This window comes from Zalophus californianus, chromosome 2 (assembly GCF_009762305.2).
Source record: "Zalophus californianus isolate mZalCal1 chromosome 2, mZalCal1.pri.v2, whole genome shotgun sequence".
In the NCBI taxonomy this organism is placed as follows: Eukaryota; Metazoa; Chordata; class Mammalia; order Carnivora; family Otariidae; genus Zalophus; species Zalophus californianus.
In genome coordinates this window covers 166666494-166686041 of record NC_045596.1, presented here as the reverse complement: position 1 = coordinate 166686041, position 19548 = coordinate 166666494, and the positions used below count along the sequence as shown (strand labels likewise).

The following is a 19548-nucleotide window of genomic DNA, read 5'->3' as shown; positions in this document are numbered from 1 at the left end:
AGTAAAGTTAGAAAACATTAAGTAAATTGGCAAGAAGGTAAGCATCTGGTATGCTTAAAAATGTAATGTGACCAGAGAGATTAGAGCAGGTTAAGGGAAGGTCAAAGCTTCTAGAAAGTGAGGTCAAGGAGAGACTGGGCTAAGCTGAGGATGGGGGCAGGGTAGATAGTGTAAGGCATTCTAGGCCAGTTTGGGCTTTTAGTTATAACAGTAACAACTAAAATAGAATATCTTTACTTGGAAATAGTTTAAAAATTACATTATGTTTTTAAAGTTAAGAAAAAAATTATTTCATTGAGTTCAAAGAAAGAAAGAGAAGAGAGAAAGAAGGAATGAGAGAGGGAAGGAGGGAAGTAAAAGTTTACTTACCAAAGCTTTTTCTACTATAATGTGAATTTCTAGGTATTGGGGTAATAGTTTTGAAAGATTTGTTTCCTGAAGGGAAAAAAAAAAGGATTTATCAAATGTTAACAGATATTGAATTTGTTAAGTGCAAAGAGTAACATGCATAGAAGGGGAACACATACAAAAACTTCATGAGGAATTAAATATAAAAATTAATTACAAATCAGAAAATTTCATTTGAAAATATATTCCAGGTTTAAAAGAGTCCCAGTGAGCTTGCTGGAGTAATATAAGAGCTTAGGTACTCTCTATTAATACTGAATGAGAAAGAAAATGAATATAAAGATAAACATTCTGTTGTCTTCATCTCATTGCAAACCTACATTACCAGTTCACATTTGAAAATTCTTCACACACTGCCCTCCTAAAGACTATGTAATACCAACTGTGAGGCACTGGAAGTTTTTAATTCATTCACAGAAAAACATAAGAAATATTTGAGAATTCTTAGTCTACACAGAAATTTGGGTAAATAGTATACTTTATACTATTAACCATATGGGTACACAAGAAAGAACAAAATGAGTGATATAAGAAGTAATTCTGTAGTCTCAGTATAGACTGTGTCCCATTTGGTATGATGTAATAATTCTTGATAGTGTCAAGCCAGTCAGCTATATATCATCAATTTATTTTATCATTAATTAACACTTCAATGGTAATTTTTTATGAGCTGTATTTCTAAGACACTGAAATTCCGCTTTACATATAGAAATTTCAAAAAATTTCTATATTTCTTCCCTGATCCAAGTTTCTTGGACTTTCCATATACCTTTTAGACCAAGTTTATATGTAGCTATAAAAATTCTTGCTAGGATTTTGGAGGAATTATGTTAAACCTATACATTAACTTGGGGAAAAATGGAATATTTATTATGCTGAGTCTTCCATTCCATGGTATGTATCTTCATTTCTTGATGTCTTCTTTGATTTATTTACATTTGATTTTTTACATCAACATTGCGTACTTTTCAATATACAAAACCTGTACATGTTTTGCTATATATCTACTTGCAATGTATGTGTTCCCCCCAAATTCATATGTTAAAACACTCCCATTTGGAGGTGGGAACTTTGGAAGTTATTTAGGTCATGAGGCTAGAGCCCTCAAGAATGGGATTAGTGCCCTTATAAGAAGGGACCAAGAGCTAGCTAGTTGTCTCTCCACCATATGAGGATACAGCAAGAAGACAGGCCTCTATGTACCAGGAAGAGGACATTCACCAAAAATCTGAACATGCTCCTAATTCTGGACTTCCAGTCTCCAGAACTGTGAGAAATAAATGTTTGTTGTTTAAGCCACTAGTCTACAGTAATTTGTTATAGCAGCCTAAAATGACTAAGGTATCATTTTATTCTTTCAGTGATTGAAAATGTTATACATTTTTCCTATAGTTTCCACATATCCATTGGTAATATGTAGAAATGGTTGATTTTTGTATCTTGATCAAGTATTCTGTGACTTCATTGATTTCACTTAGTTCCAGCAGTTATTTTCTATATTTCCATGCCTATAGTCTTGGCAGCACTGGTGGAAGCAGGGATGATGTTCTGGGCAGTCCCTTGGCCATCAGGCCACAGCTTCCTAGAGGGGCTGTCCACGGTCTTCTGGTTGGCAGTGATGCATGGACGGTGGTCATGAGTCCCTCCACAATGTCAAAGTTGTCACAGATGACCTTGGCCAGAGAAGCCAAGTGGTTGGTGGTACAGGAGGCATTGCTGAAAATCTTGAGGGAGTTGTCACTTCTTATGGTTCACACTCATCATGAAAATGGGGGCATCAGCAGAAGGAGCAGATATGATGAACCTCTTGGCCCCATCCTTCAAGTGAGCGCCAGCCTTCTCATGGTTGTGAAGACCCCAGTGGACTCCACAACATACTCAGCACCAGCATCAACCCATTTGACATTGGCGGGATCTCCCTCCTGGAAGATGGAGATGGACTTTCCATTGATGACAAGTTTCCCGTTCTCGGCCTTGACTGTGCTGTGGAATTTGCCGTGGAATCATATTGGAACATGTAGACCATGTAGTTGAGGTCAATGAAGGGGTCACTGATGGCCACAATATCCACTTTGCCAGAGTTAAAAGCAGCCCTGGTGACCAGGAGCCCAGTACTGCCAAATCCATTTACTCTGACCTTCACCATTGTGTCTCGGGGACGCAGCTGGCACTGAACCAGAAGATTTAGTTGTCTGTCAAATGGGGTGGACCAGAGACTGCTATCTGCTTTTATAGGATTATTTTTTATCACTAGAACAAGTTTCCGACATCACTGAGAATTTATATCATAAATGAATTTTGAATTGAATTTTGTCCTATTTTTCTGCACCTTTTCTTCTTTAATCTAGTTAAATGATAGATAATTTCGGTATATTTTCAAATACTGAACCAGACTTCCATCACTGGATAAACAATGCTTAATCATAGTATGCAATCCTTTTAATAAATTACTCAATTACTTTTGATAGTATTTTATTCAGAATATTTACATCTATATTCATATGGTCTATGGGTTTGTTTGTTTTGTACTGTCATACAGTTTTAGTATCAGGACAATATTGTCCTCACAAAGTTAGTTGTAAAATGTTTACTCCTCTTAATTTTTGCTGGAGAAATTGTACAGAATTGGCATTATATCTTCTTTTAACATGTATTATAAATTTTACATAAAACCATCTACACCAGAGAGATTTTGTGTTTGAGAGATTTTTCACTGAAAATTCAATGCTTTTTATTGGTTACAGTACTGTCTAGTGAAAGTTCAGCAAATATATCTTCTATTACTTTAAATAAGAATTAATAATGATATCTCATGTAAAAATGAAAAATACAGAACAAAGCTCAAAAATGCCCCAAAGGAGGACAGCAGACATAAACTACAAAATTCCTACAAGAAAAAATTGTGGAAAACAGAAATTTTGAAGAATACAAACAAATTGTCCTAATGAACATCTGTAAAACACTACACAAAACAACTGCAGGATAGATAGAGAAACACATATACTAAAGTCAAATGCACTATCTGAACATGATGAAAATCAGTTAAAAATAAGTACCAAGAAAGATATCTAGAAAATGTCCAATTATGCACATTTCTAAATTTCCCAGGGGTCAATGGAAGAATAACAAGGTAAATTTAAAAATGGTACATTAAAAGATTATAAATACATGGTATATAAAACTGAAGAAATAAAAATACATCAATTAAAATCAGGTTGAGAACCACTAAAAATTCTCCCTACATAAAACCAACAAGAGAACTGGAAAAAGTTGTTAGAATCAACTTTTTTTTCAGATCTCTAGAAATAAATGTCTTGCAGCCTTCAAGGGAGTGTTTATTCAAGAAAAATAACTGATCTGGGTAAAAATAATGGTATTTGTGGAATTTGGATTCACTCTAATATTTTCTCCCATTAGTTGAAAACTAATAGCTCAAATCTGCAGTGAATACCAGTACACTGGCAACCTCCAGAAAAAGCAGAATATGGCTGGAACATCTTCAAAATCTCATTTCCAAAGAAATGTCATGACCTAACCTATTTTGTTCCTAAAAGACCTATTTTGTTTGTCAATATTGACCTAAATTTTACACAGTGTGAAAAGCCCTTTTTCCAAAGGCATTTGTTTTAAACAATTATAGGCAATTTTTTGAAACTTTACAGTTGTCTGGAGCAGTGAATGACCATGGGGCAAACAGTAGACCAATAAAAAGACTTAGAAGAAACCTGGATAATAAGATATTCAAACAGAGCTTTGAAAAGCTATGATAAATTTCTGGGAATCTAGCAGACCACACACATGTATCAGGCTAAGTGCATTCTCAAGTCTGTACACATACTTAAGGAAAGACCTGAAAAGACCCTAAACTCTCACCTCTGATTGATCTCGAGGCTCTGTGCAAGCAGAAAGTGAAAGGAAAGGTGCAGTTGTTAACTGCCTGACTGAGTGACAAAGTCATGCTCCAACAGGTACAGAGAGACTCTCAGTAAGAACTGGGAAACCTATTGTTTCCAAGCAATTAAAGAACTCTGATCATTAACACACTGAAAAGATAACAGAATAGAGACTTCAGTGGTTACATACAACACAGAATACACATTTTAGAGAACCAGTTAAAATTTACAAGACAAATAACAACTGCAATGAATAGCAATAATATTTGATGGAGCAGGATCTGATTTCCAGAGTTATCACACTATTATTTGGAGTGACTAGTTTCAGTTTTCAAAAAATTATGAGACATGAAAAAGACCTAAAGTTTGACCCATATACAGGAAAAAGATCATCAATAGAAACTGTCTTTGAGGATGATCAGACATTGGACTTACTAGAAAAATGCTTTAGGTATTTTGAGTCATTTCAAAGAGCTAAAAGAAGTTATGTATAAATAACTGAAGGAGGATATTATAATAATGCCTCACTAAATATGGAATATCAATAAAGGCAAAAAATTATTTAAAAAGAAGTAAATAGAATTTCTGGTATTGAAAAATACAACTGAAATAAAATACCCATTAGAGTGGCTCCACATCAGATATGGGCAGACAGAAGAAAGAATCAAGGAACCTGAAGATAGATCTATTGAGATTATACAATCTAAAGAAGAGAAAGAAACAAGAATGGAGCAAAATAAACAAAACCTAATAGACCTATGGTGCATTATCAAGCATACACATAATGGAAGTATCAGAAAGTGAGGAGATAGATAAAAGGGCCAAAGAATATTCAAAGAACTAGTGGCCCATAATTTCACAAATTAGGTGAAAAACATTAATGTACAAAAAAAGAAGCTCAGTCAACTCCAATTTAGATAAACTCAAAAAGAACCACTCAAAGACACATTATAAAAAAAGTGCTGTAAGCCAAAGATAAAGAGAGAAACTTGGAAGAAGCAACAGAGAAGGGACACATCGTGTACAAGGAATCCTCCATAAGATTAATGGCAGCTAATTTTTCATTAGCAATCATGGAGGCCATGACAGTGAATTAAAATATTCCAAATGATGAAAGAAAAACATCTGTCAAACAAGAACTCTATATACAGCCAACAGGTAAATTAAGAGTTTAATAATATACAAATGATTATCAATTTTAAAAAGATATGTTCTAGTAGTACATAAAGCTATATATAAAAATATTAAAAATAATTTTAACAAGCTAGTGGTAATTTAACTTATTTTATTGTCTTTATATAGTGACTTCATTCTTCCTATATTTCTAAATTTTACTCAATAATCTGCATTTTTGTTAAAGTAAGAAATGTAACATAATACATTATAAAAAGCCTGAAATACATTATTGTGTAATTTTTCATATATTTTAGATGGAATATGGATGTTTTATTTAAAAGTGCAGAAAGAAGATATCAAATTAGATATTTCTACTCCACAGTTAAGTAGCTCCTGTCCACAATCAACAAAATTCTACATAAGTAATTTCACAGTATGTCATAACATCAGAATTATCATGTTACCTGTGAGCTTAAATTATCTTTGTAAGGTTGGTCTTTCTGCCAAATATTTCTGTAATTTTCTGCCAACAGTGGTATATTTGGATTCTCATTTTTCACTTGATAAATTATGTGCTCAAATCGTGCTGAAGATTCCAATGGCTCAATTCCATAGCTGATGTTTTCAAACTGAAGGAATCCCCTGAATATTTAGAAAGCAATGATATAAAAACCCTACAAGTGATCCCATCAAAGCTATACTCTAAAAAAAAAAAAAAAAAAGCTATACTCTAAAATGTGAAAAAAACTTAAAAAATTTAAAGAATTAAATTTATATACTTTAAACTAGGTATTTAAATAATTTCAAAGAGCTAAAAGAAACCATATATAAACAACTAAAGGGAAATAGTTTAATGATGTCTCAATGAATAAAGAATGTCAACAAAGGATTGGAAATTATAGAGAAGAAATCAATAGAAATTCCAGTTTGAAATATAGTAAGGAACACATTATAAACACACTTTATTTTCCCATTTTTTCTGGTTTACCATTAGTAACTGAGATATCACATCTACCTTAGTTTTGCTCATATATTAAAGAATAAAATATATTGCAAAGTATTTTATATTACGTGTATAGTAGTCATATTTATTCAAGATACATTAGTTAAGACCAAGTATTTGTTGAAAATCAATCACTTGTTGAGAATTCCAAGAATAAAGTTCATGTTCTTACAGAGTTTAGAATAAGGAAAAGCAGGTATATAGAGTGTATAATTAAAGAGGTGGATATCTATGAAAACCACATTAAATGAATGTCAATTTTTTCTGAGTGGACATGAGTAAATTCTAGAAGTCAGGCAACCAAAACCAAAAGGAAGTTAGGGAGAGTTTTTTTTTCCTTTGCTCTGGACCAGTCTTCCTCTAATAAACTTAATACCTTTCTCTTGCCACCATCACTGATGAAAATCACTTATCCCTGCCCTTTTACCTCTGAGGGACCTTCTTAATTAGTTGTTTTGTTTTTTGGTTTTTTTTATCTGATACTGAGTGCACCTAAACTGAAAGCATATAGTATGTGCATATTGAAATGATTAATTTATATCATTTTCCATAATTATTTGAGATAATTGAAAGATAATGCAATGATATTATTTAGTTCTAAAGTTTCCTTTACTGAAACTATCCCCTTTTGCACAGTATCTTGAAAAAAACACCTCCAGTCAGGATTCCCTGGAACAATTTCATTTGAATGGACACTAAAGTTCAGCTGCTAATATTGATATTAAAAAGTAAGGCCATCATAAAGGAAACTTTCAGATTTGGATTCCCCTTAAAATTCCCAGATTTATGTCTGCTAGCCACTAAGTTTCATTTTAAAGTTTTCCATGTGTAAGTATCATGTAAGATCCTATTACCTGAGTCCAGAACAGATGCTGAGTGTTGTAAGTGAATTTGGAATATCTGCAATATATCCTTGGTAATGACAATGCATCTGAAAAACAATATAGAAAAGTAAGTAAATAAATTCTTTATGAATAAAAATGTATTTGCTAACATTAGAGAAGATTGAAAATGTTAAAAATAATTGAAAATAATAAGACTGTGTATCATATAGATTTGTTAATGCAGATTTTCAAGGAAAAAGGCTTTTTGACAATCCTCTTTATTTTGTACCACCAAGGTGCCAATAAATATTCTTTCAGCCTGGGTTTTATCTCTATCATGTACCACTTTTATGTACAACAACATAACAGGGTCATAATTATACAGAATGAAATATTTGTATTAAATTGTCATAGAACAAATATATCCCAATGGTAGTGATATGGCCACTTCAATAAAAAACTATATGATAACAAATATCTAAGACATCTAGAGCTTACCTTAAAATATGAAGACTCTAAATGCAAAAATCCAGTTTCATTATATGTATAAACCAAAAAGTTCTGGGATAAGAATGAGCTAAGAAAAACAAAAATTAAAAAAAAATGTTTGAGTCATGAATTTAATATGAATATAAACGTCAAAATAAAAATAAATGTGAAATATATAGGATTCATATAATAATACAATTTAATTAGAGCAGACTGGGCCTCTCTATCAGATATTAACCTGTGGGCCTATATATGTCTTTATCAACAAACATTTCCTAGGAACTTATTGATAGATCCTCTTCTAAGCATTGGGATACAGCAGCAAACAAAAGACAAAAACACTGGTCTTCATGACAAAAAAAAAAAAAAGGGAGAGAATGTGATCAGGCAGGAGTCTAGAACAAAGCCATACACTAGAGATTTAAGGTATATTTTGGTCTGTTAGAAGAAACTGTATCCCTAAATTTTAAGAAGAGAACAACATATATATACCAAAAATAGGGTTAACTAATCTGAAGGGATAGAATATCCCTTCATCCCATATGTCAGAGAGACAAATACTGCTAGCATGTTAGATGTTAAATGTTATAAATAAGTCTGGGTGAGGGAAGTTGGTTGCAAAGTGTAGATAGGATGGCATAAAAAACCTCACTGAATAGACTGAGCCTGAAAACAAGCCACATGGATTTGCACAGATATGTTATTTGAGACAGAGTTAGGAGAAAATGAAAAGACGCTGAGGCCAAAATATGCCTTCTGTATATAAAGAACAGCTAGGGGGTGATATGCCTGGAATGTAAGGTTGATTGAAGATGAGAGATAGTAGTAAGAGATGGCATCACAGAGATGAGAAGTCATTAGATTTTGAACAGATATATGATAGGACCAGACCAATATTTTGTTATTTTTTTAAATTTTTATTTACTTGAGTAATCTTCATACCCTATATGGGACTTAAACTCATAACACTGAGCTCAAGAGTCACATGCTCTTCTGACTGAGCCAGCCAGGCATCCCTCAGACCAACATTTTAATAGAATCAGACTGAATGCTGTGTTGAGAATTATCTGTAGGGCAAATAAGCAGAGAGAGCAATTAGGCTATTACAGTCATCTAGGCAAGATATGATAGTGACTTGAACAAAGACAGTAGCAGTGGTGGAGGTGCAATTACAAATATATTTTGAAGGAGAGGGAGGAGCAAGATGGCGGAGGAGTAGGAGACCTGAATTTCATCTGGTCCCAGAAATTCAGCTAGATAGGGATCAAACCATTCTGAACACCTACAAACTCAACAGGAAATCGAAAAAAAGAATAGCAGCAACACTCTGAACAGAAAAGCGACCACTTTCTGGAAGGTAGCACATGCGGAGAAGTGAATCTGAGGTGATATTCGGCAAGATAGATGGCGGGGGGGGGAGGCCTCCGTCAGCTGCTACTGGCAAGTGATAGAGAGTGGAGCACAAAATCGGAACTTTTGGAAGTCTGAGAACAGCAGAACTCCAGCACTAGGGGAATATTCCACAAGGAATTCATGGTTTCTGTTTCTTTTTAATTTTCCTTTTTCCCTTTTTCAACCAACATTTTATCGATCCCTTTTTAAAAATCTTTTTTATTTTTCATTTTTAGAGTCATATTCTATCCCTTCAGGTTAGTTAATCCTATTTTTGGTTTATATATGTTGTTTTCTTCTTAAAATTTAGGGATACAGTTTCTTCTAACAGACCAAAATATACCTTAAATCTCTAGTGTATGGCTTTGTTCTAGACTCCTGCCTGATCACATTCTCTCCCTTTTTTTTTTCAATCCTCTTCTTTCTTTTTTCAACCGACTTCTTATTTTATCAATTCCACTTATAAAATCTTTTATAATTTTCATCTTTACAGTCATATTCCATCCCTTCATCGTATTTACTCTTATTTTTGTACATATATAAGCTTTTCTTTCTTTAAAACGTTGGGAGGCACTTTCTCCTAACAGACCAAAATACACCCAAATCTACTGTGTGGCACTGATCTATGCACCAGCCTGATCATATTTGATCATGTTCTGTTTTTGTTTGTTTGTTTGTTAGTTGTTATCTTTTCTTTTTCTTTTTTTCTTTTTCTTTATTTCCCTTTCTTTTCCCTGTTTCAGATCTCTTCTGATTTCTTTAGTGTATATTTTTCTGGGGTCATTTTTACCTTGCTAGCATTTCATTCTGTCATTCATCTATTCTCCTCTGGAAAAAATGACAAGATGGAAAAAATCACTTCAAAAAAAAAGAACAAGATGCAGTACCGACTACCAGGGACCTAATCAATATGGACATTAGTAAGATTTCGGAACTAGAGTTTAGAATGACGATTTTAAAGATACTAGCTGGGTTTGAAAAAAGCATGGAAGATATAAGAGAAACCCTTTCTGGAGAAATAAAAGAACTAAAATCTAACCAAGTCGAAATCAAAAAGGCTATTAATGAGGTGCAATCAAAAATAGAGGCTCTAACTGCTAGGATAAATGAGGCAGAAGAGAGCATTAGTGATATAGAAGACCAAATGATGGAAAATAAAGAAGCTGAGAAAAAGAGAGATAAACAACTACTGCATCATGAGGGCAGAATTCGAGAGATAAATGATGCCATAAGACAAAACAATATTAGAATAATTGGGATCACAGAAGAAGAAGAAAGAGAGGGAGTGACAGAGGTATACTGGAGTAAATTATAGCAGAGAACTTCCCTAATTTGGGAAGGATACAGGCATCAAAATCCAGGAGGCACAGAGAACCCCCCCTCAAAACCAATAAAAATACGTCAACACCTTGACATCTAATAGTAAAACTTATGACTCTCAGAGACAAAGAGAAAATCCCAAAAGCAGCTCAGGATAAGAGATCTGTAACCTACAATGGTAGAAATATTAGATTGGCAACAGACCTATCCACAGAGACATGGCAGACCAGAAAGGACTGGACTGATATATTAGGAGCACTAAATGAGAAAAATATGTAGCCAAGAATACTATATCCAGCTAGGCTATGCTTGAAAATAGAAGGAGAGATAAAAAGCTTCCAGGATAAACAAAAACTAAAGGAATTTGTAAACACAATACCAGTCATACAAGAAATATTAAAAGGGGTCCTCTAAGTAAATAGAGAGCCTAAAAGCAACATAGACCAGAAAAGAACATAGACAGTATATAGTAACAGTCACCTTACAGGCAATACAATGCACTAAATTCATATCTTTCAATAGTTACCCTGAATGTAATGGGCTAAATGCCCCAATCAAAAGACACAGGCTATTAGAGTGGATAAAAAAACAAGACCTTTCGATATACTGTATGCAAGAGACTCATTTTAAACCCAGAGATACCACCAGATTGAAAGTGAGGGGGTGGAAAACAATTTACCATGCTAATGGATACCAAAAGAAAGCTGGGGTGGCAATCCTTATATCAGACGAATTAGATTTTAAAGCAAAGACTATAATAAGAGATGAGGAAGGACACTATATCCTACTTAAAGGGTCTATCCAACAAGAATATCTAACAATTCTAAATATCTATGCCCCTAACATGAGAGCAGCCAATTATATAAGCCAGTTAATAACAAAAGCAAAAAAAACACATCGGCAATACAATAATAGTGGGGGACTTTAACACCCCCCTCACTGAAATGAACAGATCATCTAAGCAAAGATTAACAAGGAAATAAAGACTTTAAATGACACACTGGACAAAATGGACTTCACAGATTTATTCAGAACATTCCATCTGAAAGCAACAAAATACACATTCTCCAGAATAGATCAAATCCTAGGTCACAAATCAGGTCTCAACCAGTTGCAAAAGAGTGGGATCATTCCATACATATGTTCAGACCACAATGCTTTGAAACTAGAACTCATTCACAAGAAAAAAGTGGAAAGAACTCCAATACATGGAGGCTAAAGAGCATCCTACTAAAGAACGAATGGGTGAAACAGGAAATTAAAGAAGAATTAAAAACATTCATGGAAACAAATGAAAAGGAAAACACAACTGTTCAAAATCTTTGGGATGCAGCAAAGGCAGTACTAATAGGAAAGTATATAGCAATACAAGCCTTTCTCAAGAAACAAGAATGGTCTCAGATACACAACCTAACCCTACACCTAAAGGAGCTGGAGAAAGAACAGCAAATAAAGCCTAAACCCAGCAGGAGAAGAGAAATAATAAAGATCAGGGGCGCCTGGGTGGCTCAGTTGGTTAAGCGACTGCCTTCAGCTCAGGTCATGATCCCGGAGTCCTGGGATCGAGTCCCACATCGGGCTCCCAGCTCAGTGGGGAGCCTGCTTCTCCCTCTGACTCTCTCCCCTCTCATGCTGTTTCTCTCTCGCTTGCTCTCTAATAAATAATAAAATCTTTAAAAAAAAGAAATAATAAAGATCAGAGCAGAAATCAATGAACTAGAAACCAAAAGAACAGTAGAACAAATCAACAAAACTAGGAGCTGGTTCTCTGAAATAATTAACAAGATGGATAAACCCCTGGCCAGAATTATCAAAAAGAAAAGAGAAATAACCCAAATCAACAAAATCATGAATGAAAGAGGAGAGATCACAACCAACACCAGAGAAATACAATTATAAGAACATATTATGAGCAACTATATGCCAGCAAATTAGATAATAAGGAAGAAATGGATGCATTCCTAGAGATGTATCAACTACCAAAATTGAACCAGGAAGAAATAGAAAACCTGAACAGACCTATAACCACTAAGGAAATTGAAGCAGTCATCAAAAATCTCCAACAAACAAAAGCCCAGGGACAGGTGGCTTCCCAGGGGAATTCTACCAAACATTTCAAGAAGAATGAATACCTATTCTGAAATTTCCAAAAAATAGAAATGGAGGGAAAACATCCAAACTCGTTTTATGAGGCCACCATTACCTTGATCCCAAAACCAAAGACCCTATTGAAAAGAATTACAGACCAATATCCTTGATGAACATGGATGCAAAAATTCTCATCAAAATACAAGCCAGTAGGATCCAACAGTACATTAAAAGGATTATTCACCAGGACCAAGTGGGATTTATCCCTGGGATGCAAGTTTGGTTCAACATCCACAAATGAATTAATGTGATACATTAAGAAAAGAAAGAACAAGAATCATATGATCCTCTCAATAGATGCAGAAAAAACTTTTGACAAAGTATCAAAACTCTTGATCAAAACTCTTCAGATAGAGATTACATACCTCAATATCATAAAAGCCATCTATGAAAAACCCACAGCGAATATCATTGTCAATGGGGAAAAACTGAGAGCTTTACCACTAAGGTCAGGAACACGGCAGGATGTCCACTATCACCACTGCTATTCAACATAGTATTATAAGTCCTAGCCACAGCAATCAGACAACAAAAAGAAATCAAAGGTATCCACATTGGCAAAGAAGTAGTCAAACTCTCACACTTTGCAGATGATATGATACTTTATGTGGAAAACCCAAAAGACTCCACCCCAAAACTGCTACAACTCATACAGGAATTCAGTAAAGTGGCAGGATAGAAAATCAATGCACAGAAATCAGTGGCATGCCTATACACTAACAACAAGAGAGAAGGAAGAGAAATTAAGGAGTTGATCTCATTTAAAATTACACCCAAAACCATAAGATACCTAGGAATGAATCTAACCAAAGAGACAAAGAATCTTTACTCAGAAAACTATAAAATACACATGAAAGAAATTGAGGAAGACACAAAGAAATGGAAAAATATTACATGCTCAGGGATTGGAAGAACAAATATTGTGAAGCAATCTACACATTTAAAGCAATCCCTATCAAAATACCAACCACTTTTTTCAAAGAAATGGAACAAATAATCCTAAAATTTGTATGGAACCAGAAAAGACCCCAGGATGCTGTAGCCAGTGGGATGTTGAAAAAGAAAAGCAAAGCTGGTGGCATCACAATTCCGGGCTTCCAGCTCTATTACAAAGCTGTCATCATCAAGACGGTATGGTACTGGAACAAAAAGAGACACATCGATCAACGGAACACAACAGAGAGCCCAGAAATGGACCCTCAACTCTATGGTCAACTAATCTTCCACAAAGCAGGAAAGAATGTCCAATGGAAAAAAGACAGTCACTTCAACAAATGGTGTTGGGAAAATTGGACAGCCACATGCAGGAGAATGAAACTGGACCATTTTCTTACACAACACACAAAAATAGACTCAAAATGGTCGAAAGACCTCAGTGTGAAACAGGAGTCTATCAACATCCTAAAGGAGAACACAGGCAACAACCTCTTCGACCTTAGCCACAGCAACTTCTTCCTAGAAACATTGCCAAAGGCAAGGGAAGCAAGGGCAAAAATGAAGTACTGGGTATTCAATAAGATAAAAAACTTTTGCACAGCAAAAGAAATAGTCCACAAAACCAAAAGACAACCAACAGAATGGGAAAAGATATTTGCAAATGACATATCAGATAAAGGGCTAGTATCCAAAATCTATAAAAAATTCATCAATTTCAACACCCAAAGAACAAATGATCCCATCAAGAAATGGGCAGAAGACATGAACAGACATTTTTCCAAAGAAGACATCCAAATGGCCACCAGACACATGAAAAAGTGCTCAGCATCGCTCGGCATCAGGGAAATCCAAAGCAAAACCTCAGTGAGATACCACCTCACACCAGTCAGAATGGCTAAAATTTACAAGTCAGGAAATGACAGATGTTGGCAGGGATGCAGAGAAAGGGGAACCCTCCTACACTTTTGGTGGGAATGCAAGCTGGTGCAGCCTTTCCGGAAAACAGTATGGAGATTTCTCAAAAAGTTGAAAATAGAGCTACCATATGATCCAACAATTGCACTAGCGGGTGGTTACCCCAAAGATACAATGTAGGGATCCGAAGGGGTACATGCACCCCAATGTTTATAGCAGCAATGTCCACAATAGCCAAACTATGGAAGGAGCCAAGATCTCCATTGACAGATGAATGGATAAAGAAGAGGTGATATATATATATATATACACATATATATATATATATATATACACACACACACATATATATATATATATATATATATATATATACACAATGGAATATTATGTAGCCATCAAAAGGAATGAAAGCTTGTCATTTGCAACGACATGGATGGAACTGGAGGGTATTATGCTAAGTGAAATAAGTCAATCAGAGAAAGACATGTATCATATGATCTCACTGATATTAAGAATTCTTAATCTCGAAGCAAACTGAGGGTTGCTGGAGTGGTGGGAGGTGGGAGGGATGGGGTGGCTTGGGATAGACATTGGGGAGTGTATGTGCTATGGTGAGCGCTGTGAATTATGCAAGACTGTTGAATCACAGATCTGTACTTCTGAAACAAATAATACATTATATGTTAAGAAAAAAAAAAGAAGATAGCAGGAAGGGAAAAATGAAGGGGGAAATCAGAGAGGGTGATGAACAATGAGAGACTATGGACTCTGACCAACAAACTGAGGGTTCTAGAGGGGAGGGGGGCCGGGGGATGGATTAGCCTGGTGATGTGTATTAAAGAGGGCACATACTGAATGGAGCACTGGGTGTTATAAGCAAACAATGAATCATGGAACGCTACATCAAAATCTATGATGTAATGTATGGTGATTAACATAACATAATATTAAAAAAAAGAAAAAAAGGAAAAAAAGACATTTAAAAAAAATTAACTTTGAAAGACTAAAGTATCATGGTTAAAAACTATAGATTCTATGCAGTATTCCCCCAGCACTGGAGTTCTGCCATTCTCATTGATCTGTAAACTTGGTCTTGGCTAGCTGTTCTTACTGATCTTCTGGGGGAGGGGCTTGTTGCTGTGGTTCCCAAATGTCTTTGTCAGAGGCGGAATTGCCCCACCCTTGCTCGTCCGGGCTAAGTAATCTGCTCAGGTTTGCTCTTGGGAGCTTTTGTTCCCTGCAAGCTTTCCGTACAGCTTTGGAGGAAGAGAGTGGTGAAAATGGCAGCCTCCCAATCTCCATCCCAGGGCACCGGAGAACTTGGGGCCCTGCTCCTCAGTGAGCCCCCAGAGAAAAGCAGTCAATCACTCCCATCTCCCCGGTTTCCAGCCACACTCTGTGCTCACCCGGCCTGGGACAGTTTCTACCTCTGGCACCCGACTCGGTATGGAGTCTCCAAACCCAGCAAATCCCTGTGGTGCTCTCCCATGCCACTCCTCCCAGGGGAGGAAGGGGAGTCTCCCCAGATCTGCCGCTTGTTGGGTCCCTGCTGGAGGAGCAGTGGCACAAACTGTGCTGCGGATCACAGTTTATGGCAACCCCGAGCTGAGAGCACGAGTCTCAGCTCCATCTCTACAGTTGGCTTCCCCGCTCTGATACCTGGGAGCTCTGCTGCACTTGGGCACCCCCAGTCTTTCTGTGACCCCGAGGGTCCTGAGACCACACTGTCCCGCGGGGGTTCCACCCCCCACTTAGCCACTGGAGCAGTGTCCCTCAGCAGAGCAGACTTCTAAAAGTTCCAATTTTGTGCTCCACGGCTCTATCACTTGCCAAAAGTGGCCGACGATGGCCCCCTCCCCCGCTGTCTATCCTCCCAAATATCACCTCGGATTCACTTCTCCACACGTCCTACCTTCCAGAAAGTGGTTGCTTTTCTGTTCAGAGAGGTGTTGCTATTCTTTTCTTCGATCTGTTGAGTTTGTAGGTGTTCAGAATGGTTTATCCCTATTCAGCTGAATTCCTGAGACCAGACGAAATCCAGGTCTCCTACTCCTCTGCCATCTTGCTCCGCCCCTCTGATAATAATTTCCAATAATTGTTTCTATTTCCTTGGTGTTAGTCGTGATCTTTCCCCTTTCACTCATAATTTTATTAATTTGGGTCCTTTCTCTTTTCTTTTGGCTATGTCTGGTCAGTGGTTTATTGATCTTATTAATTCTTCCAAAGAATAAGCTTCTAGTTTCATTTATCTGATCTACTGTGTTTCTGGTTTCTAATTCATTGATCTCTGCTCTAATCTTAATTATTTCTCTTCTAATGCGTGGCTTAGGCATCATTTGTGGCTTTTTCTCTAGTTCTTTAAGGTGTAGAGTTAGTTGGTGAATTCGAGATTTTTCTATTTTTTGAGTGAGGATTGGATGGCTATGTATTTCACCCTTAGGACTCCCTTTGCAGTATCCCATAGGTTTCTGACTGATGCATTTTCATTCTCATTGGTTTCCATGAATTGTTTAAGTTCTTCTTGGATTTCCTGGTTGACCCAAATATTCTTGAGGAGAGCGGTTTTTAGCTTCCAAGTGTTTGAAGATCTTCCAAACTTTTTCTTGTGATTAAGTTCCAGTTTTAAAGCATTATGGTCTGAGAATATGCAAGGAACAATCTCAATATTTTGGTATTGGTTGAGACCTAATTTGTGACCCAGTATGTGATCTATTCTGGATAAAGTTCCATGTGTGCTTGAGAAGAATGAGTATTCTGTTGTTTTGGGGTGGGATGTTCTATATATATAACTATGCGGTCCATCTGGTCCAGTGTATCATTCAAAGCTCTTGTTTCTTTGTTGATTTGCTGCTTAGATGATCTGTCTATTGCTGAGAGTGGAGTATTGAGGTCTCCTACAATTACTGTATTGTTATCAATATGACTATTTTGGTTAACAGTTGGCTTATGTAGATGGCTGCTCCCATGTTGGGGCCATAGATATTTACAATTGTTAGATCTCCTTGTTGGACAGACCCTTTAAGATTGATATAGTGTCCTTTTGTGTCTCTAACTACACTCTTTAGTTTAAAATCTAATTTGTCTGATATAAGAATTGCTACCCCAGCTTTCTTTTGAGGTCCGTTGGCATGGAAGATGGATCTCCATCCCTTCACTTTCGGTCTGGATGTATCTTTAGGTTCAAAATGAGTCTCGTGTAAGCAACATATGGATGGGTCCTTTCTTTTTATCCAGTCTGCAACCCTGTGCTGTTTTATGGGAGCATTTTGGCTGTTCCCACTGAGAGTGATTATTGAAAGATATGATTTATTGTCATCACGTTGCATGTGAAGACCTTGTTTTTATAGATTGTCTCTGTAAATTTCTGTTGTATATCACTCTTGGGGTCTTTCTTCTTTTATAGAACCCCCCTTAATATTTCTTGCACGGTTGACTTAGTGGTCACATATTCTTTCAGTTTCTGCCAGTCATGGAAGCTCTGCATCTCTCCATCCATTCTAAATGACAGCCTTGCTGGATAAAGTATTCTTGGCTGGGCGCCTGGATGACTCAGATGGTTAGACATCTGCCTTTGGCTCAGGTCATGATCCCAGGGTCCTGGGATCGAGTCCCGCATCAGGCTCCCTGCTCAGTGCAGAGCCTGCTTCTCCCTCTCCCTCTGCCATTCCCTCTGCTTGTGCTCTTCTGTCTATCTCTCTGTCAAATAAATAAATAAAATCTTTAAAAAAAAGTATTCTTGGCTGCATATTTTTCTTGTTTAGTACCCTGAATATGTCTTGCCAGGGCCTTCTGCTTTGCCCGGTCTCTGTGGATAGGTCTGATGTTATTCTAATGTTCCTCCCTCTTCCCCCTAACTGCCCTTAAGATGGTTTCCTTGGTTCTAAGATTTGCGAGTTTTACTATTACATGCTGGGGTGTTGGCCTATTTTCCTTGATCTTGGGAGGGGTCCTCTCTGCCTCTAGGACAGGAATGTTTGTCTCATTCCCCAGATTAGGGAAGTTCTCAGCTATGATTTGTTCAAATATATCTTCTATTCCTCTCTCTCTCTCCACCCCCTTAGGGATCCCAATAATTCTAACATTGGAATGTTTCATGGTGTCACTTATTTCTCTGATTCTATTTTCATGGAGTCGGAATTGTTTTTCCCTGGCCACCTCTTTTCCCTTTTTATCTGTTAAATGGTCTTCCAGGTCACTAATTCGTTCTTCTGCCTCTCTTACCCTAGCTGTTAGATTATCTAGATTAGATTGGATCTCACTGATAGCATTTTTAAGTTCTGCCAATTCAGCTTTCATTTCTGCCCTTAGAGACTCTATGTTGCCATTAATTGATTTCTCCATTCTAGCTATTGTCTTCACAATTGCTAGCCTGAATTCCATCTCTGACATCTTGGTTATATCTGAATCCATTTGTAAATCTGTAGCATAAGTCATAGTCTCTGAATCTTTCCTATTTTGGGAGTTCCTCCTCCTAGTCATTCTGTTGAGGGGTGGTTGAGGGAATGTACAGAGTCCAAATTATTGACCACAGTGCAAGCAAGATGCATCTGTTTATAGGGACCTTAGGGTTGCTGGCCTCTTGTTTACCCAGCCTGTCTTCTGGTGGAGGGGCCTGCCACACTTTTACTCAGGCAACCCTAAGGTCCCTGGTGGGGATAGGCTCAATGAAAACCGGTTTTTTAGGGCTTTAGTTTTCTGGGGCCTTTCCTGGTGGCTTTCTGCCTCTCTTCCTAGACTCAGAGCAGAAGAAACCATTTCCAATCCTCTGCCTCAGAGCAGAGAGTTCGCAGTCTGCTCTTCAATGAGCTCTCCAGGCCACACTATCTCTGTTTCTGTCTGTGCTGCTATAAACTGCAGTGTCCCGGGTTGTGCGCCCCTCAGCAGGGCTCCCAGTCCTCGCCTCCAGGTTGGGGAATGTCTTTGCCTTTTGTGCTTCTAAAACTGCCAGCCGCTCCCAGTTTGCATGCGCAGTCCCACTCTGGATTTCCATTTCCGGTCTGCTTTAAAATCTCTTCCCTGTCGCTACTGGTTTGTGAGTCTGTGCCCTGTCCCCAGCATGGGAGACTATTATTCACTGGGGGTGTAGGATCCCGATGGCTCA

At 36.9% G+C, this 19548-nt stretch overlaps 1 protein-coding gene across 6 annotated transcripts in view; it reads right to left on the bottom strand.

Annotated features, from left to right (window-relative positions):
• Nucleotides 1-19548, bottom strand: part of ADAM18 (ADAM metallopeptidase domain 18) — a 191827-nt gene that overhangs the window by 145887 nt on the left and 26392 nt on the right. For all 6 annotated transcript variants that reach the window (XR_003520893.2, XM_027599516.1, XM_027599514.2 and 3 more), the window contains 4 exons: nucleotides 7743-7821; nucleotides 7275-7351; nucleotides 5882-6059; nucleotides 370-435 (listed from right to left, as the gene is read on the bottom strand). Coding sequence is in view for 5 of the 6 variants with exons in the window: in XM_027599516.1 (XP_027455317.1) it covers nucleotides 370-435; nucleotides 5882-6059; nucleotides 7275-7351; nucleotides 7743-7821 (400 nt within the window). In the remaining variant the exon portion in view is untranslated. The remainder of the gene's footprint in view (nucleotides 1-369; nucleotides 436-5881; nucleotides 6060-7274; nucleotides 7352-7742; nucleotides 7822-19548) is intronic.